General features: G+C 41.5%; 1 protein-coding gene across 2 annotated transcripts in view; it reads right to left on the bottom strand.

Annotated features, from left to right (window-relative positions):
• GABRB3 (gamma-aminobutyric acid type A receptor subunit beta3) overlaps positions 1-25,223 on the bottom strand; it is a 230,266-nt gene that overhangs the window by 145,546 nt on the left and 59,497 nt on the right. Inside the window, exon 2 of one of the 2 annotated variants that reach the window (XM_045196638.2) lies at positions 18,717-18,764. The exons of the other annotated variant lie outside the window; for it this stretch is intronic. Coding sequence (XP_045052573.1) covers positions 18,717-18,764 — 48 coding nt within the window. The remainder of the gene's footprint in view (positions 1-18,716; positions 18,765-25,223) is intronic. 2 annotated transcript variants of the gene reach the window in all.

The following is a 25,223-nucleotide window of genomic DNA, read 5'->3' as shown; positions in this document are numbered from 1 at the left end:
TTCAAATCATTGATTGGATTTTTGGAACAGAAAATGTGACCACAGAAACCGAAAGGTTGATAGGTTAAGAGATAAAAATAGCTCTCAAGTCATTTTCTGGAAAAGTCTATTTACAGCTACGTTGTATTCTGGGCCTTGTTATGAGCGATGGAATTACCAGGAAAACGAGATTTGGGTTATCATACCTTCCCGCCCACGTTCACGTTTCTGTCTATTTCTTCTACTCCTATGTGCCTCTTTCAGGGAAGTGCTCTGCTGGGATCGCAGCCTTACACAGTAAACGAGGAGAATACAATTTGGAAAACCACATCACTAATGCTGTTACTATCCACCCATACACCGCCTCAAATCTAGCTTCAACCGGTCTGAGGCTGTTGGCCTTGTATTTTATTTTAATTTTTTTATCCTCGCCCAAGAATATGTCCTTTTTTATTGATGAGCGAGCGAGCGAGAGAGAGATATATGAAAGAGGAACATCCATCAGTTTCCTTCCATGTGATCCCACAATCTAGGTATGTGCCCTGACTAGGGATCGAACCCACCACCTTTTGCTGTATGGAAAAATGCTCTACCCAACTGAGCGACCCTGCCAGGGCGTGAGCCTAGATTTTATGCCAGTAGGTGGGCCAGCACTAAAGCTCTGATCAGTTTTACGTGGGAGTGAGCCCACACCCTCATCCAGTGCTCATGCCGCCTGTCTGTCACCTCCCGCCTTCAGGATTCTCAGGTGACCCTGAGGTTCAAGATGCCACCGCAGCTGCTTGGGGCCCACACATGCGCAATCTGAAACTGCAGGAGATTAGCCACCCATGAGGTGGACGTTTAGCAAATGGCAGGTGGGAGTCAGTGGACAATGATTCTCCCTTCACTGCCTCCAAGCAGCGTCCTGAGATGCTGAGGGGACTCCTGTTTCCTTGTCTTCCACACCTCTCTTCCCTTTGCCTGCACTCTCGTTTTCGTCGGTATTTCCCTCATAATGCAGCAGCACTTAAATTTTGCCTCAAGATATGTTTTCTGGGAAAGCCAAGTGAAGTCATCAACTGACTGGCAAATCAATAAAAAGTGTCACTGGAAATGCAGGCTTTTTATAACGAGGCAAAAAAAAATCAAAGGGAAACCCTTCAGGGCTTGTACACACGTGTGAGTGAGATATATGGAACCAGAAGGCTCATCCTGGTCGCTGGCGGGCTTGCACCAACACGAGCAACAAAGGCCGGATGTGCGGGCCCCCCCCCCAGGTCTCAGCACCCTTCCACGTGGGCCGCCAACTTGGAGGGTTGGGTGAGCCCCAGACCGCAAGCACCCCCATCCTTCCACTCTCTTGCCAGGATTCCTGAAACCAAAAGCTAAGCCCATGCCTTAACTAGATGATGCCAATGTATTAACAAAATCAGCAGGACATTACTGCTGATTTTAACCCCATGCATTTTCTACTGAAAGCGGTCCCAGACAGGCTGGAATAATAGCGAGGCAGGAGGAAGGAGGGAGGGAGGGCGGGAGGTAAGGTGTGTCATGTGATCGCCTCCACCAGCCCCTCTTCTGTCCATTTGGACCCACCCCGTGCCTTCCACCCCACGGTGCTGTGTTCACAGTTGCATTCACGGAGAACCAATTTCTCTTTTCATATGGGATGAAAGTTTCTGACACTCTATTTTGAAGCTCCTTAAGAATCACAGCCAACGGGACATGGAGCACGTAAAGTAAGATGGGAAATGTGTAATCAGAGGGGCCTTGACAACGCATGAACTGGCATGCGTTTCATCCCTCTCCACGCGTGTCAGTGCCTCACCCCGAGGGCCGTGTTCTCAGAGGCCGAGGGGCAGTGGCCTCACCTCCGTCCGTGTAGCCGTCTTGTCCATCCCAACATTGCTGGTAAGTGGAAGTATGCCGTAGATTTGAGTGTCTGCCTAGCTTTTTTCCTTTAGTGTAATGTGTCTGCCATTCTATGCATGTGGTTGCAGACTGATTGCTTGTTTCTTGTCACTGCCAAGTGGTGTTGTCTTGCGTAACTGTCCCCCAAGTTGTCCATCCATTCATCTGTGGGTGGACAAGCTGGTGCAGCCACCAGGGAAAACAGTAAGGGGTTTCCTCAAACATTAAACATGGGGCTGCCTTATCAACCAGCAACCCTGGATATATTCTGGGAATACATCTGAAGAAACCCAAAACACTGATTTGAAAGAGTATATGCACCCCGATGTTCATTGCAGCATTAGTTACCACAGCCAAGCTCTGGAAGCAGCCCAAGTGTCCACTGATAGAGAATTGGATAAAGAAGATGTGGTACATATACACAATGAAATATGACTCAGCCATAAAAAGAATGAAATCCTACCATTTGCAACGGCATGGATGGACCCAGAGAGCGTTCTGCTAAGTGAAATAAGCCAGACAGAGAAAGACAAATACCATAGGATTTCACTGATAGGTAGCAGCTAAAGAACAGAATGAATGAGCAAACAAAATTGAAACACACTCACAGATACAAACAGAGTGATGGTGGGCTGGTGGGAGGGGGTTTGGGGACTGGCTGGATTGGCAAAGAGATGGAGAAGTACAGATCGGAACTTACAGAATTGTCACAGGAGGCAAAGTACAGCGCAGGGAATGTAATCGGTCATAGTGTCATGAGTACCGGGCGGGTACCGGAAATATCCGGGGAAACACTTTGTAAAGTGTACGCTTGTCTAACCACCATGCCGAACACCTGACACTAATACAAAGAATATGGAGTGCAAACCATAATGGAGAGACAAAATAAATAACGGAAGATAAAAAAGAATCATCTTTTTCAAAAGCGCCGTTCATTTCTTCCCATGAATCGCCTTCCTGGCCTGACCACGTAACAACGCTCCTGGGACGTTGGAAAAGCTAGTCAAATTCTCACTGAAGCAATTGGGATGCAATGAGAGGCATAGGTCATATTAAGAATTTTTTAAATCTGGAAGGCCATACAAATAAGAAATTGACACAGTTGTAACCGCTTAACCTCAAAGTAGGTCCGCATCTCATTAAAAAGTGTGAATTTAACCACAGGTTAAAAATGTGGGGAAAAAATGGAAAAAAAAATCTTGTAATGTTTTAAGTAAACTTACCATTTTGTGTTGGGCCCCATTCACATCCATCCTGGGCAGGATGCAGCCCGCGGTCCACAGGTTGGACACCCCTGGAAATGCTAGGTCTTTCCTTAGAGTCCCAAATGTCCCCAAGGCTGTGTTCTTCATTCTTCCTTTCTTTCTTTTATTTTCATTTTCGCTCTGTTACTCAGATTCATTTCTCTCTCCATGTCCCTGCTTCTTTCCTCGGTCTGCTCCACTCTGCTCTGAAGCCAACCCATTGCGAGGTTGATGTCGGTTATTGTATTTTTCAGTCTTAAAACTTACATTTGTTCTTCTTTCTACCTTCTGTATCTTGGCTGACGCTATTTTCTCCATGCATTTCTGGTGTGTTCATAGTTCTCCCTGAAGCTTTTCTGCAACGGCTGCTTTAAAAATCTTGGTCGGGTCATTTGAACATCATCTTTGTTGGTTTTGGGGATGATGAATTATTGCCTATCGAAATGTGGACACTTTTGTCTATTGTGTTACAAACATTGGGTCTCATGGAAGTCTTGGGTTTCATCCAGCAACCTTCCGGTGGGCTCAGGTAGAGAAAAGGGGGTCTGCTCGTTACTGGTGGGAGGGGGAGGGGTGTCTCATTCCCACTCTTCAGTGGCCTTTACTGACACTGCCAGGTGCTGGCCTCGTTGGTCCTGGAAGGAGACCAAGCCTCTTCAGGGACCACCCCAGGTGGGGAGTGGATGGGCCTCATTATTGCTGGTGGAAGGAAGTCCAAGCCCCCCACATGGTCCCCAATGACACTGCAGTGTCCAGGGAGCTTGGTCCATTTGCTAGGGATGACAGTCCTGCTTTCCCACTCAGCCTTCTTTGACACCACCCTTGTCACCTCTCCCCCTGCAGGGACATTGGGTTCCTTTGACATCCTGACCACTCTACAGTCTACACACTTAGCCTTTGAAGGAAGGAGTGGGTGGGGCCACAGTTGTTTTCAGCATTCTTTGGCTGGAGCAAATTATCCACCGTCTAAAAATTTTCTGTCTGCCTTGGCTGGTGTGGCTCAGTGGATTGAGCGCCGGCCTGAGAACCAAAGGGCCGCCTGTTCGATTCCCAGTCAGGGCACATGCCTGGGTTGCCGGCCAGGTCCCCAGTAGGGAGTGCACATGAGGCAACCACACTTTGATGTTTCCCTCTTTCTCCCTCTCTTTCTCTAAAAATAAAAATGAATACAATAGTTTTAAAAAATAATAAAAAAATAAAATTTTTGTGTCTTGCTGTGCTATCCTATCCAGGTCCCTGTCTGGTGAGAACAGACTTTTCTTGGGGTTTCATTTCTCTCCAGTATGTGCTGCATTTCCTAATTACTGGTTTCTGTGGTGTTCAGTCTGAGATGCATGAGGCAAAAGCAAACCCAGAAAGCCCACCGCCGCCTCGCTCCCAGCTCTCCTGGCCATCTGCCGTTTTCTCTCCAGCTTTCACATTCTCCTTATGTTTGCTTTATAAAACACCCTGACCAGGCTGCTCGGTGGGTTGGAGCATCGTCCCGCACACCAGAAGGTTGTAGGTTTGATCCTGGCCAAGGTACATACCTAGGCTGCTGTTCAATCCCTGGTGGGGCGCGTACAGGAGACAGAAAGAATCGATGTTTCTCTCACATCGATGTTTTTCTTTCTCGCTTCCTCTCTCTTAAAAAAAAATCAATAAAAACACATCCTCTGGTGATGATTAAAACAATCAGGAGTAATAGAAAATACTACATTTCCTCCAGCTGGAAGATTACATTTACTCCATTTTTCTGTCACTTCCTCTAGTGAAAGAAGACAGTAAAGAGGAAAGATAAATGACTATATTTAATCTGCCATGTTTAACCCTTAGTCCCATTCATAAGATCCCCAGGATTAAATCATTCGTGCATTCCTGAAAGAAAATCATAATTGTTTATAGCCTTTATTTTCATTCGTGCCTCACATATCAGCATCATTTGCATTATTATTATTAATGTGAAAGGCAATATTTGTTGAGAATTGCTGCCGTGTTCAACAGTTTTTTTTTCTGGTCATATTTCTCGCATTTCCGTTCTTCTCTTTTCTTTCTAGGGAGCTCCTGTAGAAGGTAAGCTATTTCTTTTATATTTATTGAAAATTTTTATTTATTTTGTGCTTATGATTCAATATTATTTAGATAGCTATAAAATTCTAGGGTGCTGAGGTGTCAAAACGGAAACAGAGATTTTGGACCCAAGATGTCATACGTGAGACTTAAGTCATGATATTGAATATCAAAAATGACATGTCTGCCCTGGCCGGGTCGCTCAGTGGGTTACAGTGTTGTTCCAATACTGCCAAGGTTGCAGGTTCGATTCCTGGCCGGGGCACATACAAGAATGAACCAATGAACGCACCAGTAAGTGGAACAACAAATCATTCTCTCTCTCTCTAAGTAAAACAAAAAAAAAACAACATGGCGTGTCTAATGCCTCAGCAACTAACATTGTCTGTTAGTAGTTCGATGTTATTAGTTCATTGTCTTAAAGGCCCACTTTTGCTTTTATAAAAACTGATATCAATTTAATTGGTTTTCCTTCCACCTGTATCTTTCCATGGATTTCTCTGACCTCATCTTACTGAAAATTCGCTCAGATTCCTGGCAATTTTGACATTCTGTGCATTTACCATGAAGAGTCTGGGTATGGATTTCTTTGATTTATCCTTGCGAGTATTCCATGTGAGAAGTCGTGCGGGTAGTAAGTTCTAGAAAATGTGCCACTTACAATGTTTACCTTCTGCCCTCCCCAACCCTCTTCTCTCTGGTATCTTCTTTCTGAATTCTCACCTTGGACTTCAGGGTTTCCATGAATAGCTTCCTAAAGTAAACAGTGTCTGGGATTACCCGTGTTTTTGTCTCATTTTCTTCTGTGCTGAACTAGGAGTCATTTTCTAGGTCTAATCTCTAGTCCATCAGCTCTCTGAAAGTACAGTACCACGCCTTACTGTTTCAATAAAGTCTCTGAATGAGCCCATGAGTTATTAAATTTCCCTAATTATCCATCGGCATCTCCTGCTTCCGGTCAGAGACCTGTCGGTGAATTTTAGATATTCTAGAACATCATAACTAGGAGCCCCTTTCCCATTCTATTTTATCCTCACCCAAGCACATATTTCCATTGATTTGAGAGAGAGAGAAATAGTTGGAGGTAGGGAGAGAGACAAACAGAGAGATGGGTCGGTTGCCTCCCATACACTCCCCGACTAGCAATGCAGCCCTCAGCCTAGGTACGTGCCCTGACTGGGAATCAAACCCACAACCTGGGTGTATCGGGGTGATGCTCCAACCAACTGAGCCACCCGGCCTGGGCTTGATGGTTGTTACTTCCACTGTGGCTTCAATCAGCCACTCCACCAACTAGCGACCCAGCTCTCTCTGGCTCTGATGTAAATTCTATAAAGACAGGATATTAAAAGCCAAGTGCCTCCTAGCAGAAACATGTCAACCGTCTAGCCATTAGACAAGGCATATCATGTTTAGTATTTAATATTATAAATAAGTCTCACTTCTGACAGCTTGGGGCCAAAATCTTTGTTTTCATTTTGACACTTTCCTTCTAAAGCGTGTCAAGGAGTGCAATTACGTATAAAATCATCTGCCACAAATAACGCTCTTTTTTGATTACAAAATCTTTTATTGCAAAATCATAAGCGTGTCCTTCTGTAACATAACAGCATCACACTCGGGCACGCCGTAGGACATGTTAGGTGAAATGTTCGAATTAAAACTATGAATTATTACACCCACATCATGATGCTATCAACCACACTCACGCAGGCATTACTTCTGCCAGGCCCCATGTACACGCACACACACGCACACACACACATGGATATCTGTAAATATTGCCAATTGTTTCTTCCAAAGGTGCTAACAGTTTCCTCCACATACACAGAGCGTGAAAGTGACCAGTCACAACACCCACATAAATGTTATTTCATTTTCTAATCTGTGAAAAATAGTAACTTGGGTTTTGAAAAAATACGTATGTTATAAGTTAAAATCTTTTACCAACGTTATAAGACATTGCTAATGTTTCTTCAGTTATCTAGTCACGTGCTTCCTTCCCTAGAAGACATGTACATATACACACATGATTTGTTTTAAAACAGCTTAGATGCATGGAAGAAAACTGTGTGAAGGACAGAGAATGTTCCCACATAAACCACACTGTCTCCCCCGTTCTTAGCATCTGACAGAGTATGTTTGTTACAATTAATGAACTAATATTGATACATTGTATAAAGTCCATCTTTTCCTCAGATTTTCTTTTTTTCAAGATTTTTATTTATTTATGTTTAGAGAGAGGGGAAGGGAGGGTGAGGGAGAGGGAGAGAAACATCCATGGGTGGTTGCCTCTCCTGAGCCCCCTACTGGGGACCTGGCCCCCAACCCAGGCATGTGTCCAGACTGGGAATCGAACCAGCTACTTTCTGATTTGCAGGACGATGCCCAACCCACTGAGCCGCACCAGGCAGGGCTGCTCAGATTCTCTTAGTTTTCCCTAATGTTCTTTGTCCGTCCCAGGGTCCCATCCAGAACACCATATTCTACTTCCTCTCCGGGTCCTCATATACCATTTTGTCTCTAACGGTGGGGTTGTCATACCTGGGAAAACTGACCCCTCTGTTACCACGCCATCCCCCCTTCGTCCTGAAAATTTTCCTCCCTTCCAAGTCCACGTGTCTGAAACTACTATAGCTACTCCAGCTTTATTTTGATGTATGTCGGGAAGATATCAGCTGCATAGGGCTACTGTAACCAATGCCCGCCAACTGCTGGTTCGCAATGGCAGATTCCTTCTGCCACAGTTCACAAGTCTGAATTGAGGAATCAGCAAGGCCACGGTCAAAGTGGACCCTCCTGCCCTTCAGCAGCCCAGGCGTCCCTTGCCTCTCTCCAATCTCACATGACCATCTCCCCATATGTCCGTCCTGGGGAGTCACAAGCCCATCACACGAAGACGCCAGTCTTTGCAGGTAGGGCCCGTCCTAATCCAGCATAGCCTCATTTTCACAAATTCCATCTGCAAAGGCTATTTCCAACCAAGGTCACCTTCTTAGTTACCATGCGGCCTTGAATCTTGGGCAGGGGCGGGTGAACACTGTCCCAGGCAGGGCACCACGGAATATTTTTCTCGACCCTTTACTTAAAACTTTATTGTTACAGTGGGTTTGCTTTGTGGACAACATACACGTCAGTATTGATTTTTCAATCCAGTCTGTTTGTCTCTGTCTTTCAATTGGTGGATTTATACCATTCCCATTTAAAGTCATTATTTATGGGTTGCTTCTTTGGGGGGAGGAAGAAGAGGGCAAAGGGGGGACAAATGGTGATGGAAGGAGACCGGACTTGGGGTGATGAACACACAATACAATATACAGAGGATGTATTGTAGAGGTGTACACCTGAGACCTCTATAATTCTAATAACCAATGTCACCCCGATAAATTCGAGAAGAAAAAAGTGATTATTTATATAATTGGATTAATATCTATCGTCTTCATGACCTGCTCATCACTTTTTTTCCTTTCTGTTTTATCCCTTCTGCCTTTTTGAGCATTTTCCATAATTCCATGTGTTTCCTTTCTAGCATATCAATTACATGTATTTTAAAAATATTTGAGGATTTTCCTTAAAGTTTACAACATATATTTTCACTCATCTAAACCCCCTCTGAAAGACTATATACTCCTTTACATATAATGCAGTTATAACCCAATTTCCTATGACATTATTGTCATGCATTCCAATTATCCCTGTGTTTTAATCACTTGATACATTGCTATTGCTACTTTAAAGAAATGGTTACCTTTTAGATCAAAGGATAAGAAAAACTACACATTCCATTTTATCTTCTGTTGGGAAGCACCCTGCCTGGTTTCAGAAGTTGAAACTCCCATGTCTAAGGCTGAATAAAAAGACCTTGGGACCATAAGTCCCTAAGGAGACAAAGCTTATCCTCCCGGCAGGGGTGCCGCCTCTGCCCCCTTTATTTCACCCTGCTTGACCCCTGGAGGATGGCTGGATAGAAAATGACAGGTAAGATTCCTCAAGGGAGGGACAACCTAAGACAGGCACAGTCATGAAGGGACCATCAGGGAAGGACTTAGGGGACTCTACAAAAGGGGTGATGGACCTTCACCCCTCGGCTTTTTTATAGCCTGAGTCCTCGTTCTATCTGTGAGAAGTCTCCTAATTTCTTGGCTGCTAGCATCCCCCTCCTGATTCAGACCTGAAACAATGGTCTGCACCCCCAACCTAAGGGGGGTGCAGGCCTGGGCTGGAAAGGGCAGTTCCCCTGGGCAATCAGGCCTAAGAAAAAATGCACAAATTCCTGTGAAACCTGCTTTGCTAAGAATGCACTCAGTTTAAATGATACAGTTGTTGATGTAGGACTCTGATCCACTGACATGATGGCTGTGTTGGGAGGGGTGCGAATCCAGGATGAGCTGTCAAATTCCTCTACAACAATGTGACTATTACTGTAACTGAAGCGTCTTCATGCATTTTATGCAAGTGACCTAAACATGATCAGTCTTTAAAGCATACATCATTTTATTGCTAATTGAGAGACAAGAAGTGAAATGCAAATATCAATGTTAAATTATAATATATAATTAAATATTAATATCATATATTAAAACCATGTATATGAACAATGTATATAAATCTATCTTTTATATATATATATATATTTTTTAATTTAGCCCTATCCAGTGTGGCTCAGTTGGGTGGATGTCGTCCCCCACAAAGTGAAAGGTTGCCAGTTCAATTCCCGGTCAGGGCACATGCCTGGGTTGCGGGTTCGGTCTCCGATCAGGGCACATAAGAGGCAACCGATCTATGATTTTCTCTCACATCGATGTTTCCCTCCCTCTCTTTCTCCCTCCCTTCCCCTCTCTGTCTAAATATGAATACACAAAATCTTTTTAAAAATTCAGTCCCTTTTAAATTACATATATGATAAATATCATCATAGGAAAATAAATAGAATATAAGATTGTCCTTATTCCCAAGACAAAAATGATACAATTATTTTAGTGTATATCTGTGGTTTGCTCAATGTACACTTTCAATGTACAAATTATTCTTTATAAATTGGGATTACAGTGTCCCCTTTTACACAGATTTGGGGACTATGGGATTTGGTATCAACTTCATAACAAACGAGACAATGTCAAATTAACATGTCTCCAAAACTTAATACACTTCAACATCATTTTTGATGCCTAACTAGTTAATTGTTCTGTAATAACTTATTTAACTAACCCCTTATGGTTGGATGTAAGTTCATTTCCATTTTTTCCCCTATAACAACATTATAATGTTTTTTTCTTCTAAAACACCACTTGAATCACGTCTAGTTGTTTCCTTGGGATGAAGTTTCCAAAGTAGAATCGACACATCTCTCAGCTCCAAAGACACGCCTCCTGCTGAGATTTTCGGAAGGAAAAGCCTCCGGAAGCAGCTGCCCGGTTTTGTCCCTCAGGCAGGAAGTGAAACTGTCTGTTGCTCACATTGGAACCAAGGAGATTCCATTGGTTGTTGGAGGATATTGCATGTATTGCCCATAGGCAGTTGAGTATATATCCCCTATTTCTTTAGGCAGGACAGGGACCTTTAAAATCCTCACCAGAGGATACAGATGTATTTATCGATTTTAGAGAGGAGGGGAGAGAGGGAGAGAGAAACATCGATGTGAGAGAGAAACAGTGATGCATTGCCTATCGAATGTGCCCGAGCCCAGGTGTGTGCCCCGACTGGGGATCAAACCTGCAACCTTTCCATTTATAGCAAAACACTGCAACCAACTGAGCCACCCAGCTGGGACACGTGGACTTTAATTACAATTTCATGTGTCGGTTAATGGTAGTTTTCATTGTTTTTATTGTCACATCCATTTCTATGTGTCTACTCACTTACTCATTTATTCTTACATGTTTATTCACACACGCTTCTCCATATGCTGATATTCCCCAGTTGTCCTATGTTTGTGAATTGCTCTTCATTTGCTTGTGTTTCTAATGATGTGTTTACATTTGGTATTGGTTTGCAAGAACATTTGAAGATAATCACAGCCCTGGCTGGTGTGGCTCAGTGGATTGAGAGCCAGCCTGAGTAGCAAAGGGTCGCGGGTTGGATTCCCAGTCAGGGCACATGCCTGGGTTTCTGGCCAGGTCCACTGTAGGGGGCGCTGGAGAGGCAACCACACATTGATGTTTCTCTCCCTCTCTTTCTCCTTCCTTCCCCTCTCTCTAAAAATAAATAAACAAATGATAATCAAATCTGTGCCGTAAGCACTCTAAATAGTTATGGGGTTGATTAACAACAATTGCCAAGAGATCAAGCCCAGAGGTTGCTGGTTCTGGCGCGTCGCTACCGTACAGAAACCTGGTAACGATGTTTGAGGGGCTGGGTTTCTAACACCCATGGGACCTGACTGGAAACTGAGGTTTAGAGAGGGGAACGGTGCTAGGGCACCTGTATCTGTTCTCCTCATCACTGAATCGCATCTTCGTCTCTGATAATCAGCATCTCCAGCCTTCACGCCCATGGTCTCATCATACCAGTGGTCCAGAGGGAAGTCAATTTTGAACATTTATGGAAGGTGTAAATACTCCATGAATTTTTGCTAGCTCAATTTATATCAATATATTTATTTACTTATTTTATATGTTTCACTCTTTTGTTCTGACCATCCTGCCTCTCAGCCTATTTATTAATTTTATTTTTCAATTTGGATAATTGCACGCCTCATTTCCAAGATTTTGTTTGGCTAAATTGTTTGGCTAAAGAATAAGCGTTACATAGACATTTGGTAAATGAGGAGTCCACAACATACTCTTGTAAGGCTGTTTATACACCTTTTTTAAAATTTCTCTAGTGATGTTAACAGTTTGTGCATAAAGTAAATAAATAAAGATGCGAGAAGAAATGGGGAAAAATGACAAAATTTGTGGGAGATATTAGTTCCGTTTTCTCAGAATAAATATGAACATAGGAGAATTGAGTAACAAATTTAAGTATCTTGGAGAAAATATAACATAGCCCAATTGTATATTTACATATAACCAACATAAACTTTTTGTTAACACACACAGACCAGTAATAGAAATTGATTATGTATGCAGAAGGAAAATGTCAAGACATTTTTTAAAGTAGAAATTAATGTGCAGTAAACAATGTAATAAAATTCCAAATCACTAAAATATAGTCCAAATATCTCTTCGCCTAAATATTAAATCACTAGGAGAAAGGAAACTAACCACATATTCAGCAACAAGAGACTATCATAAAGTGGAGCCCCTGCAAACTCCCGCTTCTTATAGAAGTGGTTGCCTTGATCAATTTATTAGAGAATAAGGAAAACTGGGAACCAAATATTCAAACATATATATATTTATCCTCACCCGAGGACATGCTTACTGACTTTTAGACAGAGGGGGAGGGAGGGAGAGAAATATTGATGCCAGAGAGAAACATCGATCAGTTGCCTCTCCTCTGTGACTGGAGCCAGGCATGTACCCTGACTGGGAATCGAACCTGTGACCTTTCAGTTTACAGGACGATGCTCCAACCAATTGAGCCACTTTGGCCAGGGCTCAAGCCAATATACTATTTTTTTTTAAGAACAATAAAATTAAACTAAGTGGTAGAAAGGGGGTGGAAGAAAGACAGCAGGCAAGTAGAATCATTAACAGTGAACAGAACAAACGTATACATTTCTCCGTACCATTAAAAATGTAATACAAAACAATACCACCGACAATAGCTATGAAAACTTTAAAATTCCTTGGAATACACCTAACACAATGTTCCCACTTATCTAAGAGAAAAGCGGGAAAAAAGGAAATAAAATAACATATCATACCCCTGCCTGGGAAGATATGATAGTATAAAGATGTTAATTCCCCTCTACAGTTTATTTATCAATTCTCTTTCAGAAGAAAGATTAGGTTTTTTTCTTTAATTTTTCACTCTTGCTGCTGTCGTAAGTGTGCTCATATGTAAGACCTAGTGGATGAAAATTTCTCTAGGAACGCGATCGCTAATGATGTGTATTTGCGAAGTCACCAGGATTGGCGAGTTGTTTTCCAAAGTGGCTGTTCGTATTAATCCTCTCACCGATCTATGTAAGGTTTCCTCATGGCCACTCATGGCAATATCAGAGTTATTAATCCCTGCAAACGCAGTGTGTATGAACTTGTAACACATCACTGTTCGATTTGCGCTTACGTCATCAGTGAAATTTCAAAATTTTATTTGCTTACTAGCTATAAATCCTCATTAGGATTTTTGGAACAGATTCGTGGGCTCATCATTCATATCCACTGCCCACTGTAACACAAAAGAAGTATTTTTTTTAAATCAAAACCGGATACTATTATTTATGTCTTACTAAAGGTTCTCATACCGTCTTCCAAATTGGGTTTGTCTTTCCATGTTGTTTAAAATGTCTTCACATAGAAGTTTTAATTTTTATTATTAAGTTTAAACTAATAGTAAGTTAATTAATTTCTTATAATAGTTTATAATTGGAAAACATATTAATAACAGCCATTTCGGTATAGCGATAATGCCAAAGGGAACTTTCCAGAGATACCTGAGGTTAGTTGTTCAAACCACTGCCATTTGTGTTTATGGTTGTCTGTTTGTTTTTTAATTCTCACCTAAGGATATGAGAGACAGACAGACAGATAGACAGACAGACAGGCATCAGTGTGACAGAGAAACATCAGTTGCCTCCTATACTCGCCCTGACCAGGGATTGAACCCGCAACCCTTTGGTGCGTAGGACAATGTTCCAACCAGCTGAGCTGCCCGGCCAGGGCCCAATTTGTTTTAAATAATTTGCTCAACTCTTAGAAGGGAACAATGATTTCAGGAAGAGAATAGATAAAAAAAAATCAACATTAAATGGCAGGGGTTAATACATATTTGAAATGCTGGCTTCCTGCAGTGAATAGTCAAAAGCTCTCCTACCAGAAAGTACATCTCAAACTGGAAAACATTCAGCCCGTGGTAGATTTTCAACCTGATTAAATTTTCTCCTCCCAGCTAGCCTATTTACTAAAGCAGTATGATAGCTGTTAATATTGTCATTCAACAAACTTATGTCTAATGGAACAAATAATCCAAGTGTATTCCAACACGTAAATGGAGGATTCTTCTCAAAATATTAAGAAAGGGCATCCTTCTATGCTTTGTTTTACTTAAGATTTAAGTCAACTTCTTTCCTTAGTTTTTATGTCTTTAGTCCACCTGTTCTTAGTTTTGTATAAGGTGTGAGGTAAGGAAAAATATACAGGTCCGCACAAATAATGCCCCTTTTGTGTTACCAAATCTTTTCTTACAAAATCATAAGCATGTCATTCTGTAACAGACCAATATCATACTCCAGCACACCATAGGACATTTTAGGTGAAATGTTCAAATTAAAACCATAAATTATGACACCCATATTATTACCCTGCCAACCACGCTCAAGCAGGCGTTACTTCTGTCAGACCCTGTGTCTATTAGGTCTTTGTGTATTTTATTTTTGATGCAACTGTAAGTGGTATTGTTAACTCAGTTTCTTTCTTGGTTGTTCTTCATTGAAGTGTAGAACTGACCCCCCCCCCCAAAAAAAGATGTACCTTTATTATTTTCCAAATGTACAGCCACATCACGTGTTCCTAGGCCCTAGCCTCCTCTCTGATTTCTAATACACATTGCTCATTCACGGACTCTTGGGGATTCATTCTTAGGATTTGCGATCTGCTCCTCTGTGCCTGCCTGAGGGATCTCGTGGGCAAATTACCATCACCTTGGCCCCTCAGAATGTATTCCCGCTCCTCAGCTCACTGAGTCTGGAAAGTACTTCCAGGCAGAAGTGTGGGCGATCTGGGGTCACCTCGTTTGCCTTTCCTCCATCAGAAATGGGGCTCTGAGCCTATTAAAAGCCCCCAGCCGGAGGAGCTGGCCGCTGATGGTTGCTGCGTGGGAAACCCCGCCTCCACGTTCCCACGCATGCCTCGAGGAAGCAGACTGGGTGACACAGCACAACTGGGACTGTGGGACCGCAAGCCACCTCACTCTTTTGTGACTAGTTTCCTAATGCTCTTAAAGATAGGACCTACGCGGAACACTTTTTGGTGCAGAATTTACAGCTGAGCAGGAAGTGGGAAAAGCCAGGTAGTAAAATGAGGTGATCACAAACCTTAATCTCTGCAACATGCGCGTGCACAGCTCCGTGTTAGGGATAAAATGCACCCTCTACAGTGGAGAGCAGGGATTCACTGGCAGCGTTTTTATTGAACTTATTGGGGTGACACTGGTTAATAAAATCATACAGGTTTCAGGGGTACAATTCTATGACACATCATCTGTATATTGTATTGTGTGCTCACCACCCCAAGTCAAGTCTCCTTCCATCACTCTTTGTCCCCCTGTACCCTTTTCTACCTCCCTCACCCCCTTCCCATCTGGTAATCACAGGGACCTTGTCATTAAGGTTTCGCAGACCCACACAAGCCACACAGAAGTCAAGGTGACTTTCTCAGTGTGCTTCTTGGACGATAACTGTGGGTGTTCATTCTAGGATTTTGGTGACGTCGACCTGTCAGGAGTATGATATGAATAGCTAGGCATCAAGAATCCAGATAAGTGTCCTGTCGGGTGTAGCTCAATGGATTGAGTGCAGGCTGAGAAAGGGTCGCTGGTTCGATTCCCAGTCAGGGCATATGCCTGGGTTGCAGGCCAGGTCCCCAGTGGGGGCACACGAGAAGTAACCACACATTGATGTTTCTCTCCCCCTCTTTCTACCTCCCTTCCCCTCTCTCTAAAAATAAATAAATAAAAATATTTTTTAAAAAAGAGAGAAGAGTACAGATAGGAAAATGTTCGATTTCCAGATGGTCCATTGAAACATTTCTTTTTTGTTTTATTGCCATATAACATTATATTAGTTTCAGGTGTACAACATAACGATTTGACATGTGTCCACAGTATGATGTGATTACCACAATAAATCTAGAATATAGTCACAAAGTGTATTTTTCTTGTGATGAGAAATGCGAAGATCTCTCTTGGCGACTTTCGAATATACTATTATTAACTACAGTCACCAGGTTGGCCATTACATCTCCAAGACTTATTCTATGGAATCGTGCCTTTGACGCCATTCACCCATACTGCCCCCCACCCCCTACCTCTGGCAATCACCCACCTGTTCGCAGTATCTATGAGATCACTTAAAAAAAAAGATTCCACATATAAGTAAGATCATGTCGTATTGTCTTTCTCTGTCTGACACATGTCACTTAGCATGATGCCCTCCAAGTTTACCCACATGTCACAAATGGCGACATTTCCTTCTTTTTCATGGCTGAATAATATTCCACTTATACACTTATCACATCTCTTCATCCATTTGTCCATTCATGGGTTCTTAGGTTGTTTCCACATCTTGGCAATTATAAATAGTGCTGCAGTGAACATGGTGGGGGGCTGCTGACTTCTTTCTGAGTTTGTGTTTTTGGTTCATTCAAATAAATGCCCACCGGGGGAACTGCTGGATCGATGTCTCATTTTTTGTGGAAGCTCCATACTCTTTTCTATAATAGCTGCATCAACTTACATTCCCATCCACAGTGCACAAAAGTTCCCGTTTCTCCACATCCTTTCCCACACTTAGTATTTCTTGTGTTTTTGAAAATATAGTTTCTAACAGGTGTGAGGGTGTGTTTTGCATTTCCTTGCTGATTAGTGACGTTGAGCACCTTTTCATGTACTTGTTGGCCATTTCCGTGTTTTCTTGGTCATATATCCTGATCATTTTTTTGAAAAGATTTTATTTATTTATTTTTAGAGACAGGGGAAGGGAGGGTGAAAGAGAGGGAGAGAAACAACAATGTGTGGTTGCCTCTCATGCGCCCCCTACTGGGGACCCGGGCCGCAACCCAGGCAAGTGCCCTGACTGGGAATCGAACCTGTGACACTTGGGTTCACAGGCCTGTGCGCAACCCACTGAGCTACACCAGCCAGGGCTTCTGGCCATTTATTTATTTTTTTTATCACATTGTTTTATGCTATCGAGTTATATGACTTCTTTGTATATTATGGATATTAACCCTTTTGATTTGGATGTTAACCCTATATGATTCCTAAATACCTTTTTTCCATTCAGAAGGTTGCCTTTCTACTTTATTGATGATTTCCTTTGTTGTGCAGAATCATTTTAGTCTGATGTAGTCACATTTTTTGTTTTTTTGCTTTTGGAATCAGGCCCAAAACATCATCACCAAGATCAAGGTCAAGGAGCTGACATCCTATGTGTTCTTCTGAGAGTTTTATGGTTTCAGGTCTTATGTTCAAATTATTCATCTCTTTGCAGTTAATTTTTGTGTTGGTATAAGATAGTCCTGTTTTCCCAGCACCATTTGTTGAAGAGACCGTTTTTTCCTCATTGTATATTCTTGGCTTCTTTGCTATAAACAATCATTACTTCTATTAAAATATTGAACAACTACTCTAGTTCACATTACAGTTCTTAGAACCCGGATACAAGGAAAGAAGGAAGGGAGGGAGGGAGGAATGAGTTATTAGTCCTTTACTAATAGAAAAGCTTTAAACATTAACAAATAAACGCCCCAGAGGAGGATGAAACTTGAATGAGGTCAGAGGTTAGAGGTAGGTGATATATACACATGTTTTCACCGCGAAGTCGGTTCATAGCTGAATTTTTAAAGATAAACCAAAATTTATCAGAAAATTAGTTTTCATTAAATCTGTGTCTTCAAAAGATTTCCTGCAAAACTTTGGTGCTGGAACCTGCTTCTCTCCTTAAGAATATCAGCTGGAGAACATGCTTTTATAAACACACAAAATTATTGGATAGGGATTTTCCCCCAGGGAAAGAAGTCATCTAAAAGCATGATGATCAAAATATGTAACACAGATTTTTTTTTCCTAACTCTGCTACTAAACAGTTGTGTGATCTGGGGCAAGCGTAATCTTTCTGGGCTACTTTTTCCAATATGTAAAACGATGATTTAATGTTTGAAGCTTCTTCCAGTGAGAGAAATCTTTATTTTTTTTTAAAGATTTTATTTATTTATTATTTTAGAGAGAGGGGAAGTGTGGGAGAAAGAGAGAAGAGAGAAACATCAATGTGTGGTTGCCTCTCACTTGACCCCTACTGGGGACCTGGCCCGCAACCCAGGCATGTGCCCTGACTGGGAATCGAACGAGCGACCCTTTGGTTCGCCATGCTCGGTCCACTGAGTCGCACCAGCCAGGGTGAGACAAATCTTTATTTTTAACTTGGATGTACTTAGTTTTAGAATCAGATGTCCTGTTAGAATTTAATACACATTTTATTAGAAATGATAGCAAAATTTCATAACATAAATTAAGGCTATATAATTTAACCATTATTACTATTATTATTATTATTATTATTATTTAGTTTCCATGTATGCTTGACAATGCCTTTAGTAGATGTCTCACAATGCAAAGAACACAGAGCAAGATGAGTCAAAAGTTCATATGACGGTGACAACTAATACTGGTCTCACTAGAGAAGAGTAGGCGCCTTTAATGGATAAACCAAAGGTATCGTGGACTCACCTGGTTTCATAAATGGTGTAAAGTTTCCTATGTTCTTTGACAGCATTCCTGAAAACAATAAAAGGATAAAGTATGAGCTTCGCATTTACTGCTAAAATCTGAAATTCCTTCCATAAGCATGTTCTTAAACTGGGCCTATGTGGCGAAATATCTCCACTGGGTTTTTGGCGAAATTCAAGAAATAATACTTAAAGAAAAGCTCTAATATTTTAACTGTGTATATGTTTATTGATTTTAAAAAGAGAGGAAGGGGGGAGAGAAACATTGATGTAGGAGAGAAACATTGACCAGTTGCCTCCCATACAGACCGCAACCAGGAATCGAACCCACAACCTTTTGGTGTACAGGACGACGCTACAACCAAGCCACACCAGCCAGGGTGGCTGTGATATTTTAAAAAGTAATACACCACGTCACATTAGATATGCTTAAGTTCTGGTTCCTGCTCCTACAGTAGCTGGATACTTAATCACTACTTAACTTGCAGTGAAGAAAACAATTTAAAAAATAAAATAATTTCAAACAGTGGGATGTGCAGTGAATAAATATAAAAGAAAGCAGTATAAGAAAAAATGACTGGAAAGCAGCTATACTCCACAGGAAGGCAGAAAAGCTTCTTTGAAGAAATACATGTTAATTGAAACCTGAATCATGGAAGGAGTTAAATGAGAGTCTTGTGGGAAACAGATGCGATGTAAAGTTCAAAGTTCCTAAAGTGTGTGTGAGACTAAAGTGATTTTTAAAAGTTATCATCAGCCCTGGCTGGGTGGCTCAGTGGGTTGGAGCATCATCCTGTCCATCAAATTGGTTGCGGGTTTGAATCCCGGTCAGGGCACACGCGGGGCTTGCAGGTTTCATCTCCGCTGAGGGCGGGGACAGGAAGAAGCCTATCGACGTTTCTTTCTCACATCGATATTTCTCTCTCTCCCCGCCTTCTTCTCTCTCTAAAATCAGTAAACATATTCTTGGTGAGGAATTAAAAAAAACCCTCATTATTTTCATCCTTATACAATGGTAACAATAAAAAGAAGAGGTATGTATTGATTACTGTATAGAAGACACTGCCGTTCCCATGATTAACGAGTTGCTTCAAATAAAACAGCGGAAGAAAAGCAATGGAGGTAAAATCTATACCCGATGATGGAAAATGATGTGTCACTGATGGGGGAGAGAGACAAACCTTGGGGACAGGCCTGTGGCCTTGTCCCCGATACCGAACACCCACCCCGTTCATGACTCTCTCTGCAGAACATGAGCGCACGGACCAAAGTGGCGGACCTTAGAGAATTACATCCAGAATTAAGAAGAAAAAGCTAGGCAACCTATTTCACATGAAGTGCAATTACTGAAAAAGAGCCAGAAAATAAAATAAGCAAAATAAGTATCTCGGAGGGGCAAGAAACCATTAACAGCAAGGAAAAGGGAGAAGATATTAAAAGGATCGGGTACATTTTTAGTTATGAAATATATAAGTGCTTCAAGAAAGAACAGACTGCCCTGTCCGGGTGGCTCAGTGGGATGGAGCATCGCCCCTGTACCAGAGTGTAGCAGGTTCAATCCCTGGTTGGGGTGCATAGGGGAGGTAATGGATAGATATTTGTCTCTCATATCAAAATTTTTCTCGCATTCTCTCTCTCTCTTTTTCTGTGTCTCCTTCTCTTCCTCTTTCTCTAAAACTCAATGAGCATCCGTGAGTGAGGATAAAAAAACCCTAAAAATAAATGAACACATGACTTAACTTAATCCATGCCGCAGAGTACTGGTCAACCACGAAAGGGGCAAATGAGCTACATGCCATGTACGGACGTCTGGAGAAATAGGCTGGGCGAAAAGACTTGGTCCCAAGGGATTGCATTCTGTAGTGGATTACTTCACGCATAGTCCACTGTTGACAAAATTACAGAAATGAAGAATAGCTTGGTGGGTGCCAGTGTTGAGGGGCAGGTGGGGGGGCCGATTGGGTACATCAGGGACCCCTGCGGTGACGGACATGCTGTGTCTTCACCACGCCCATGTCCCTCTCCTGCCTGAGACACCGCAGCCTAAGTTTTCAAGAGACTACCTTTGGGGACAGCTGGGTAAACAGCCTGTGGGATCTCGCTGTACTACACCCACACATGAATCTAAAATGACCTCAAGGAAATGTGTTTTTTAAAAAGTTATGCCCTGCCCTGGCCAGGGTGGCGCAGTGGGTTGGGCATCGTCCTGTAACTGCAAGGTCACTGGTTCGATTCCTGGTCAGGGCACATGCCTGGGTTTCAGGTTCAGTCCTAGGCCGGGGAGCATGCGAGAAGCAACCAACTGATGTTTCTCTCTCACATCAATGTTTTTCTCCCTCTTTCCCTCCCTCCCTCCCTTCCCCATTCTCTAAAAATAAATAAATAAAATCTTTAAAAAGTTAAGCCCTAAATATTTTAGTTAAAAAAAATGTGTTAAGAATTAATTGGATTTCAAAGTGGGAAAAGATATTTTGAGGAAAAAAAGTGATAGAATTACAAATAAGCGGAGTGGTCAAGGTTTCACAAAGTTTTTAGAAGCTGGATGTGACAGAAATGTTATGAGCAAATTTTGACAGAAATATGAAGTCAAATCATGAGATGACATTTTCATGAGCTAATTTGTAAAATTTAATGTCGCCGAGAGTCCTGTAACGCAAGCATTTGAGAGCATTCTGGTGGCGAGGGCTATTGATTGCCACACATCTATTTAGTCTCAAGAAGATTCACGCACTTCAAGGCAGCAATGAACAAATAAGGAAATCTGTGCTTTGGAAAGAATCGGAGCTAATTCTGATGATAAAAACGGCTAGTTGTCCATTGTTTTGATTCAGGGGTGTCCCACCTGCAGCCCACGGGCCACATGCATCTCGGGATGGCTATGAATATGGCCTGATACAAAATCATATATTTACTTAAAACATTGAGATGTTTTTGTGATTACGTATCACAACGTATTCCACGTGTGGCCCAAGACAACTCTTCTTCTTCCAGTGAGGCCCAGAGACACCCAGAGGTTGGACGGCCCTCATAGAAATAGTCAAGGGTCGAACAGAATAGAAATTGTTAAATAAAATATGGTAAGAGCCTTAAAAATGTTAAGGAGGCATAATATCTATTTGAATAATCATTGACGTCATCAGTGACACGGAATGCCAAGCCTTGCATGTGTACCCTTAGTCAATACATAAAAACTTCATGTCCAACCCCGAGTGCTAGAAAAATGAGTTAATATTTTTAGCTCACAGGAGTTTCCAAATGCACGTACCATTGCAGAATAATGAAGGGACTATAAATTATGGATAAGCTGGAAAAATGGAATTTCTTGCAAGAAAATGTCTTCCAGAAATTTTTCAAAATCTCCTGCCTTTCTAACAAATGTCAAGTTTGAAAATTAGAACAATTAGGAGGTTATTTGGAGTATAGCAATTTCATCCAAAAAATGAGAGTCGCCTAAGACAAATATATAGCAGTCAGAGAGGCCTGGTGAGAGGTACAGAATTATTATTTTTTTAGTGTTTTCTATTTTATTACATTTATTGCGGTGGCATTGGTTAATAAGGCCAGGTAGGTTTCTTTTTTAAAATTTTTATTTATTGATTTTATTTTCTTTCACATTTTATTTATTTCTAGAGAGAGGGGAAGGGAGGGAGAAAGAGAGGGAGAGAAACATCAATGTGTGGTTGCCTCTCATATTCCCCCTACTGGGGACCTGGCCCGCAACCCAGGCATGTGCCCTGACTGGGAATCGAACTAGCGACCCTTTGGTTTGCAGGCTGGTGCTCAATCCACTGAGCCACACCAGCCAGGTCGTCCTGCTTTTTTATGTTATGAACCATCAGATTTGCCTTTAGAAAGTGATGACTCAGCTTCTACTAAGCTTGCTGTTGAACTGTCTGAGTGTCCAAGGTTTCTTATTTATCGCTAAAACATGAGGATTCACCAGCGTTACGCAGTATTGACCAGCTGGAGCTCACGAAGCAGAGTTATTGCTGGGCGAACTCCCAGCCGACCATGAAAGTACCGACGCACTTATGAACGTCCATTCCTTCCCTTTGTTAACCTTCCGTCCAGATACGGATAAAAGTTAAAGGAATTTAGTCTCCTCTGACAAAATATTTTTAACTGCATGTCTTTAAAAATGATGTCAAATCGTAAAAACTGCCTATTGTAAAAAATAGTAACAATGTACTAAATAAGCTATTTTTCTTCACTGGAATTAAAAATGGCTTTACTAACAATTCTTCTTTTCATTTCTTTTATCCTCCAACATGATAAAAACATTCTGGGTTGTTTTTCGGTGTTTAGGCTTTTTTTTTTTTTGAGATTGTAATTACGCTGATTCTCCTGTTGTTGAGATTGTAATTACTTTTATTAAACTGCTTTTGATAAGTTTAAAAAATGTTTTAAAACATAAACTACATTCAAAGAGGGATAAAACTAGAAGAGAGTCTTGTACTATGAGGGTTCTCTCAAGGCAACCTGCAGACTAAGTGAAAAGTAAATTATAACGTAATGTATGATGTGCTTATTAGAAAGCAAGAGAGCCATGGCTGGTGTGGCTCAGTGGACTGAGCGCTGGTCTGCAAACCAAAAGGTCGCTGGTTCGATTCCCAGTCAGGGCACATGCCTGGATTGCGGGCCAGGTCCCCAGTAGGGGGTGTGTAAGAGGCAACCACACATTGATATTTCTCTCCCTCTCTTTCTCCCTCCCCTCCCCTCTCCCTAAAAATAAATGAATAAAGTCTCTTTAAAAATAAAATAAAATAATAGATAGAAATGACGTACATATCCAGTGGGGGATTGTAGGTATTCAAATTTTATAAAGCACTTGAGGGAAGCAGACAGAGGGCTGACTCCTAATTAATTTAGACTTTTAAAGTGTGAAACACAAACCACTTAACTAGCAGAGAGAAATCCTTCAAATTATTAGAAGAAAGGCAAATTCCATAAGAAAAAGATAAATAAAAAAGCATAACGGGGAGGAGCAAATAAAACATAAGACTAAGACAGAGAAAGTCTAAAAATGAAACTAAAATGTAACTATTCATCATCTTTGTAAATCATCACAACCAAATGTATTCGATCATCGGAACTTCCAATATTGTTAAGATGTCCGTTCTTCCCAATGTGACCTACAGATTCAAGGTAATCCCAATCAAAATCTCAGCAAAGCTATTTTGCAGTTATTGACAAACTTATTCTAAAATGTATCTGGAGGGGCCCGAGAAGAGCCAACACAACACTGAAGAGGAAAGAAGTCGGAAGACCGGCATTGTCTAATTTCAAGACGTACTATCCAGTCCGCAAAATCCGAACAGCGTGGACTTGGCAAGAGAACAGACACTCGGATCGATGTAACAGACAGACAGGGGGTCAGAAGCAGACGCACACAAATGCTGTCAACTGATTTTTTAAAAAGCAGCAGAATCAATCCAACAGAGAAGGGATGATTTTTCATACAGTGATGCTAACACAGCTGGACAGCCCCACGCAAAAGAGAAATCTAGACACACACCTTGTATTTTTCCAAAAAATAACATGAGATGAATCATAGACCTAAATGCAAAATACAAAAGTATAACATTTCTAGAAGAGAACAGGAAAAAAAAAACCTATGTGATTTTACACACCAAACCAAGAGCGAGATCCATGAAAGAAAAATAGGGTGAGTTGGACTTCATTAAAATTTAAAATCCCTGCTCCATAAAATAACATGGTTGAGACAATTAAAATTGAAGGCAAAGCCTGGGGGAAAATATCTGCAAAACACCGATCTTATAAAGAACTGTATCCAAATTAGGCAAAGGACTCTTAAAAACTCAAACACAAGAAAGCAACTCAATTAAAAAAATAGGTTAAGAAATTGATGGGCGATCGCACCAAAGACAATACACAGATCGCAAACAGTATATGAAAAGATGGTCAATATCCCTATCACTTGTCACTGAGGAAATGAGAAACCAACACGAATCTAGTACCCTGGCTACAATCCTGCAGACCGACAAGATCAAGGTCAACTGCTAGCAAGAACGCAGAGCAACATTCACTGCTGGTGGGAACACAACACGGTACAGAGACTTTGGAAGACATTTGAGGTTTCTTACGAAGTTAAACACAATGTCACTACAAGGTGCAACAATCCTGCTCTTAAGTATTTACCCAAAAGAGCTGAAATTTATGCCCACATAAAAAAAAAGTTACACGTGAGTATTTAATATGGCTTTATTCATAATCACCAAAAGACAAAATCAACCGAGATGCACCCCAATACATAAACAACCGAGGAAAAAAATAAATGTTAAGCCCTAAAGACAAAGGTAAATATTGACCCATATTGATAAGTTTTAGAGGCCAGTCTAGAAAAGCTATGTAGTCTATTATTTCAATGATATGATGGTCGAAAGGTCGTCAGTAGGGTTTCAAACAGAGAGGGGAGGCTTGACTAATAATAAAACGAGGATTCTTTAGAGCGATCAGTGTATTCCATGACACTTCGTAATGGTGGCTA

This window comes from Desmodus rotundus, chromosome 10, assembly GCF_022682495.2.
Source record: "Desmodus rotundus isolate HL8 chromosome 10, HLdesRot8A.1, whole genome shotgun sequence".
Taxonomy (NCBI): domain Eukaryota; kingdom Metazoa; phylum Chordata; class Mammalia; order Chiroptera; family Phyllostomidae; genus Desmodus; species Desmodus rotundus.
The sequence above is the reverse complement of the archived record's forward strand: the minus strand, read 5'-3'. Positions and strand labels throughout refer to the sequence as shown.